At 53.0% G+C, this 7,077-nt stretch overlaps 1 protein-coding gene across 1 annotated transcript in view; it reads left to right on the top strand.

Annotated features, from left to right (window-relative positions):
• The first annotated feature begins 226 nt into the window (after positions 1–226).
• Positions 227–7,077, top strand: part of phpt1 (phosphohistidine phosphatase 1) — a 15,354-nt gene continuing 8,503 nt past the window's right edge. The window contains exons 1-2 of the mRNA XM_070863460.1: positions 227–402; positions 3,525–3,649. Of these exons, the coding sequence (XP_070719561.1) occupies positions 249–402; positions 3,525–3,649 (279 nt within the window). The 5' untranslated portion in view covers positions 227–248. The remainder of the gene's footprint in view (positions 403–3,524; positions 3,650–7,077) is intronic.

Raw genomic sequence — 7,077 nt, 5'->3', positions numbered from 1 at the left:
TGGGCGGTGGGGAGGGGGGGTAATGGGCAGTGAGGGGGGGGAATGGGCGGTGGGGAGGGGGGATTGGGCGTTGAGGGGGGAGGGGATGGATGGTGGGGGGGGCTATGGGCGGTGGGGAGGGGGTTGGGAGGATGAGAGGAATTGCATGGCGCCGAAGAGGGGGGTAGCGGCAGTGCGCATGCTCGGGGAGAGCGACACTAGTGCGCATGTTCGCGGGGAGCGGCAGCAGTGCGCATGCTCGGGGTGTCATGGCAGCGGAGGGTCTGGAGCGGGTGGCTGATGTGCAGATTGAGGCGGGCGGGGTGTTCAAGTACGTGCTGATCCGGGTGGGCCGGGACTGCGGCTCCGGACCCGGCGGGGAGAAGGACATCGTTCGCGGCTGGGCCTCGGCCGAGTATCACGGTAAATAAGCGCGGGGAGCGATGGAGGCCTGTTAGTGTCTACATATCTCACCCCCTCCCACACACTGTACCTGCCCTGGGAGTGTTTGATGGGACAGTGTAGAGGGAGCTTTACTCTGTATCTACCCCGTGCTGTACCTGCCCCGGGAGTGTTTGATGGGACAGTGCAGAGGGAGCTTTACTCTGTATCTAACCCGTGCTGTACCTGCCCTGGGAGTGTTTGATGGGACAGTGAAGAGGGAGCTTTACTCTGTATCTAACCCCGTGCTGTACCTGTCCTGGGAGTGTTTGATGGGACAGTGTAGAGGGAGCTTTACTCTGTATCATTGAATTACAGCACAGATGGAGGCCATTTGGAGCTTAGTATCTGTGAAAGAGCTATCCAATTAGTCCCATTATTATTGAATCTGCTACCACCGCCCTTTCATACAGTGCATTCCAGACAACTCGCTGTGTAAAATAAATTCTCCTAATCTCTCCTTTGGCCCTTTTGCCAATTGCCTTAAATCTGTGCCCTCTGGTTACCGACCATCCTGCCAGTGGAAACCGTTTCTCCTCATTTACTCTATCAAAACCCCTGATGATTTTGAACACCTCGATTAAATCTCCTCTTGAGTTTCTATATGGAGCATAACCCCAGCTTCTCCATTCTCTCCACATAACTGAAGTCCCGTATTCCTGGTATAATTCTAGTAAATCTCCCCTGCACCCTCTCCAAGGCCTTGACATCCTTCCTAAAGTGCAGTGCCCAGAATTGGACACAATACTCCAGTTGAGGCTGGACCAGTGTTTTATAAAGGTTTAGCATACAGGTTGAACCCTCAGGACCTAGCTTGTGCTGAATAAGGCAATTTGCCGGATAAAGGGAGATCAGCCCAGTGGGGTGGGGGTGGAAGGTTGGTGCCCTGGGTGCCAAAGCTGGGTTGGAGGTCAGCCGCGTTCTGTGCATGCGCCCCCCGGCCACCAGAATCATGCCGGATAGGGAAATCCAACCTGTAATTTCCTTGCTGTTGTACTCTGTGTGCCTTTATTTATAAACCCAAGTATCCCCTATGCCTTTTTAACAGCCTTTTCAACTTGCCTTGCCATCTTCAAAAATTTGTGTACATACAACCCCCAGTCTCTCTGTTCCTGCACCTCCTTTAAAATTGTACCATTTAGTTCATTTTGCCCCTCCTCATTCTTCCTTCCAAAATGCATCACTTCACACTTTTCTGCTTTAAATTTCATCTGCCATGTGTCTGCCCATTTCACCAGTCTGTCTATGTCCCTCCTGAAGTCTGTTACTTTCTGCCTCATTGTTTACTATATTTGAGTTTTATGTCATCTGAAATGTGAAATTATGGCCTGTATACCCAAGTCCAGGTCACTAATATATACAAAAGGAGCAGTGTTCCAAATACCGACCCCTGGGAAACATCACACCACTCTATAGTTCCCTCCAGTCTTAAAAACAACCATTCACCAGTACTCTGCTTTCTGTCTCTTGGCCAATTTTGTATCTGTGCTGCCACTGCCCCTTTAATCCCAAGAGCTTAAATTTTGCTACTTTGTCATGTGCTTTTTGAAAGCCCATAACACACAACATCAACTGCAGTACCCTCATCAACGCTCTCTGCTACTTCATCAAAGAACTGTCAGGTTTGTCGGACACAATTTGCCTGTAACAAATCCGTGCTGGCTTTCATTTATCAACCCATGTCTTTCCAAGTGACAAGTAATTGTGTCGCGGACTATTGTTTCTGAAAGGTACCCCACCACTGCCATTGGGCTGACTGGCCTGTAGTTGCTGGGCTTATCACTCCTCTTTTTGGAACATTTGTAGTCCTCCAGTCTTCTGGCACCACTCCCTGCATCTGAGGATTGGAAGATGGTGGCCAGCACCTCTGCAATGTCCACCCTTACCTCCCTCAGCAACCTGGGATGCATCCCATCCGGACCGGAGCACTTTTCGACTTTGAGGATTGCCAACTTTTTAGGTATCTCCTCATTATCTTTTCCATTCTATCCAATTTCTCGAACCCCTCCTCCTTTACTGCTGCATTGGCAGCATCCTCTTCTCCAGTGAAGGCAGATGCAAAGTACTCATTTAGTACCTCAGCCATGCCCTCTGCCTCCACAAGAAGATCTTCTTTTTGAACCTAATCGGCCCCAACCTTCCTTGACTACCCTTTTACTATTTATATGTTCTGTGTTATGTTGGCCGTTAATCTATTCTTATACGCCCTCGTCCCATCTTATTTCCTTTTTACATTCTCCCCTGTACTTGATGTATTTTGCTTGATTCTCCACTGAATTAAGAACCCGACATTTGTCAAGCCTCCTTTTTCTGTTTCAATCTAATCGTTATCTTTAGTCACCCAGGGAGCTCAGGCTTTGGATTACCATTTTCCCTTTGAGGGAATGTGTTTTCTTTGTACCCAAATTATCTCCTCTTTGAAGGCCACCCTTTGCACATTTACTGTTTTACCTGCCAATCTTTGATTCCAATCCACCTGGCCAGATCCCTTTTCAGCTCACTGAAATTAGCCCCCCTCCAGTTGGGTATTGTCCCCTTTGATTGTTTCTTGTCCCTTCCCATAACTACTCTGCGTGGATTTATTTACCGTGTGGTGACCGTTGCACACCAGCCACCACACGGGCTTGACAGAGCTAGGCCTTTTTCCAGTGGCAAGGATTAACCAGGACGAATGGCGACCTGCTCTGCTACACGGACCTGGTGCACGCACCTATCGCAGTGTGGGCTGGTTCCCCATCTCGCATTTACTGGTGCCCCTCCCTATTCCCCCCCCCCCCCCATTTACTGGTGCCCCTCCCTATTCTCCCCCTCCCCTATTCTCCCCCCCCCCCCCCCCCCATTTACTGGTGCCACTCCCCGATCCCCCACTTACTAGTGCCCTCATGTGGAAGCAAGTCATCCTCGTTTGAGGGACTGCCTATGATGATGATGAAACCTAATGATATTGTATCTAACCCGTGCTGCACCTGCCCTGGGAGTGTTTGATGGGACAGTGTAGAGGGAGCTTTACTCTGTATGTGACTCGTGCCGGGAATGTTTGCAGTGATTTGGTTGATGTGGTGTCCCCAGTCCTGAGATATTTTTGTGCTTTATTGTAACCACAGCTGATATCTACGACGAGGCATGTGCTGAGATTGAGAAGCAGGGTCTGCACTGTGAGTGCCAAGGTGGCGGTCGGATCAAGCACGATAGTGGAGCCAAGACCATCCACGTGTATGGATACTCCATGGTAAGGGCAGAGGCAAAATGGTCAGGAAATGCCAGGTCTGTTGCAAAACAGTCGAGGGAAAAGTGCACAAGAAGAGCAGCAAGCTCCATCTCCACTCGGCTCGGTGATAACAGGTGGTGTCCAGTGTCGAATGGAGTCAGGAGGACAGCAGGCTGCCACATATCATCGTTGGCTGGTGCTGAGTCAGCTGATCTGATCTAGGTTGGCCCTTGGGTTAGAGAGCGGAAGGACCGTCGAGCGCTCCTGCTGGGAGGGAGGTGGGGCGCCCCCTGCTGGGAGGGGTGTGGGAGGTGGGGCGCTCCCTGCTGGGAGGGATGTGGGAAGTGGAGCTCCCCCTGCGGGAAGGGATGTGGGGGGGTGGAGCTCCTCCTGCTGGGAGGGATGTGGGAGGTGGGGCGCCCCCTGCTGGGAGGGGTGTGGGAGGTGGGGCGCTCCCTGCTGGGAGGGATGTGGGAGGTGGAGCTCCCCCTACGGGGAGGGGTGTGGGGGGTGGAGCTCCCCCTGCGGGGAGGGGTGTGGGGGCGGAGCGCCCCCTGCTGGGAGGGGTGTGGGGGGTGGAGCTCCCCCTGCTGGGAGGGGTGTGGGGGGTGGAGCTCCCCCTGCTGGGAGGGGTGTGGGGGGTGGAGCTCCCCCTGCTGGGAGGGGTGTGGGGGGGTGGAGCGCCCCCTGCTGGGAGGGGTGTGGGGGGTGGATCGCCCCCTGCTGGGAGGGGTGTGGGGGGTGGAGCTCCCCTTGCTGGGAGGGGTGTGGGGATGCAGCGCCCCCTGCTGACAGAAGGTGGGTGCTGCAGGGAATTTAAGGGCCAGCGTGATCTCCTGGACTAGTTTCAATCGCCAAGATGGGTCAGAGAGGAATTTCCCAGATTTGTTTCCCAAATTGGCCTGGGTTTTTTATGTGTGTTTTTGCCTCTCCCAGAAGATCTCTCAGTTTCGGGTGGGCTTGTCTTCGGTTCACGCCTCTAACTCCATTCCCTGATTTGATATCTCTCTCCCTGACAACTATCTCAGGCTGACCAAGTCTGTTCCCATCCTTCGTGTCATATTTGATCACAAATTAAGCTTCCTACCTTCTATCCGTTCTATCATTGAGACTGCCCATTTCCACCTTCGTAACATCGCCCGTCTCTGCCCTTACCTCAACTTATCTGCTGAAACCCTCATCCATGCCTTTATCACCTCTAGACTTGACTATTCCATCGCAGTCCTGGCCGGCCTCGTTAGTTCTACCCTCCATAAACTTGCGGTCATCCAAAACTCGGCAGCCCGTGTCCTAACTCGCACCGTCCCACTCACCCATCACCCCTGTGCTCACTGACCTACATTGAATCCCAGTTAAGCAATGCCACAATTTAAAAATCATCCTTGTTTTCAAATCCCTGAATGGCCTCGCCCCTCCCTATCTCTAATCTCCTCCAGCCCGATAATCCCCCTCGATCTCTGCGTTCTGCCTATTCTGGCCTTTTGAACATCCCCAATTTTAAATCCCCCACCATTGGCGGTCTCACCTTCAGCTACTGAGGTCCTGACCTCGGGACTTCCCTCCCTAAACCCCTCCACCTCTCCACCTCTCCCTCCTCCTTTAAGACTCTCCTTAAAACCAACCTCGTCTATCTATTTTTTGGTCACCTGCCCTAAAATCTCCTTATCTGGCTCGGTGTCTAATTTTGTTTTTGTTTGATAACCCTCCTGTGAAGCACTTTAGGATGTTATAATACGTTATATAAATATAAGTTGTTATGATGTGTGTGTGTCTGACCCTTTGTGATGTGTGTGTCTGACCCTGTGTGTGTGTGTCTGACACCCTGTGTGTGTGTTGTGTGTGTGTGTCTGACCTTGTGTGTGTGTGTGTGTGTGTATCGGACCGTGTGTGTGTGCGCGCACGTGTGTGTCTGACCCAGTGTGTAGAGACCCGGTGTCTGACCCTGTGTGTGTGTGTCGGACCCTGCGCGCGTGTGTCGGACCCTGCGCGCGTGTGTCGGACCCTGCGCGCGTGTGTCGGACCCTGCGCGCGCGTGTCTGACCCGGTGCGCGCGCGTGTATGTCTGACCCGGTGCGCGCGTGTGTTTGTGTCTGTCTGACCCGTGTGTGTGTGTGTGTCTCTGACCGTGTGTGTATGTGTCTCTGACCCTGTGTGTGTGTGTCTGACCCGGTGTGTGTGTGTGTGCCTGACCCGGTGTGTGTGTGTGTGTCTGACCCATGTGTGTGTCTGACTCGTTTGTTTGTTTGTGTGTATGTGTGTGTCTGACCCTGTGTGTGTGTGTGTGTCTGACCCTGTGTGTGTGTGTGTGTCTGACCCTGTGTGTGTGTGTGTCTGACCCGGTGTGTGTGTGTGTGTGTGTGTGTGTCTGACCCGGTGTGTGTGTGTGTGTCTGACCCGGTGTGTGTGTGTGTGTGTGTCTGACCCTGTGTGTTTGTGTGTATGTGTGTATGTCTGACCTGGTGTGTGTGTGTCTGACCCCGTGTGTGTGTGTGTGTGTGTGTGTGTGTGTCTGACCCTGTGTGTGTATGTGTGTATGTCTGACCTGGTGTGTGTGTGTCTGACCCCGTGTGTGTGTGTGCGCGTGTGTGTCTGACCCCGGTGTGTGCGTGTGTGTCTGACCTGGTGTGTGTGTGTGTTTGTCTGTGTCTGACCTGTTTTGTGTGTGTGTGTGTGTGTCTGACCCGGTGTGTGTGAGTGTGTCTGACCCTGTGTGTGTGTGTGTGTGTGTCTGACCCTGTGTGTGTGTGTGTGTGTCTGACCCTGTGTGTGTGTGTGTGTGTGTCTGACCCTGTGTGTGTGTGTGTGTGTGTGTGTCTGACCCTGTGTGTGTGTGTGTGTCTGACCCGGTGTGTGTGTGTGTCTGACCCGGTGTGTGTGTCTGACCCTGTGTGTGTGTGTGTGTGTGTGTCTGACCCGGTGTGTGTGTGTGTGTGTGTGTGTGTGTGTCTGACCCGGTGTGTGTGTGTCTCTGACCCGGTGTGTGTGTGTGTGTGTGTGTGTGTCTGACCCGGTGTGTGTGTGTGTGTGTGTGTCTGACCCGGTGTGTGTGTGTGTGTGTCTGACCCAGTGTGTGTGTGTTTGACCCGGTGTGTGTGTGTGTCTGTCTCTGACCCTGTGTGTGTGTGTGTGTGTCTATGACCCTGTGTGTGTGTGTGTCTGACCCTGTGTGTGTGTGTGTCTGACCCTGTGTGTGTGTGTGTCTGACCCGGTGTGTGTGTTTGTGTCTGTCTGACCTGGTGTGTGTGTTTGTGTCTGTCTGACCCATGTGTGTGTGTGTCTGACCCATGTGTGTGTGTGTCTGACCCTGTGTGTCTGTGTGTGTCTCTGACCGTGTGTGTGTGTGTGTGTGTGTGTGTGTGTGTGTGACCCGATTGTGTGTGTCTTACCTGGTGTGTGTGTTTGTGTCTGACCCGATTGTGTGTGTGTGTGTGTCTGTCTGACCCGGTGTG

This window comes from Pristiophorus japonicus, chromosome 20 (genome assembly GCF_044704955.1).
Source record: "Pristiophorus japonicus isolate sPriJap1 chromosome 20, sPriJap1.hap1, whole genome shotgun sequence".
Lineage (NCBI taxonomy): Eukaryota > Metazoa > Chordata > Chondrichthyes > Pristiophoridae > Pristiophorus > Pristiophorus japonicus.
Note: the sequence above shows the minus strand (reverse complement) of the source record. Positions and strands in the feature narration are given on the sequence as shown.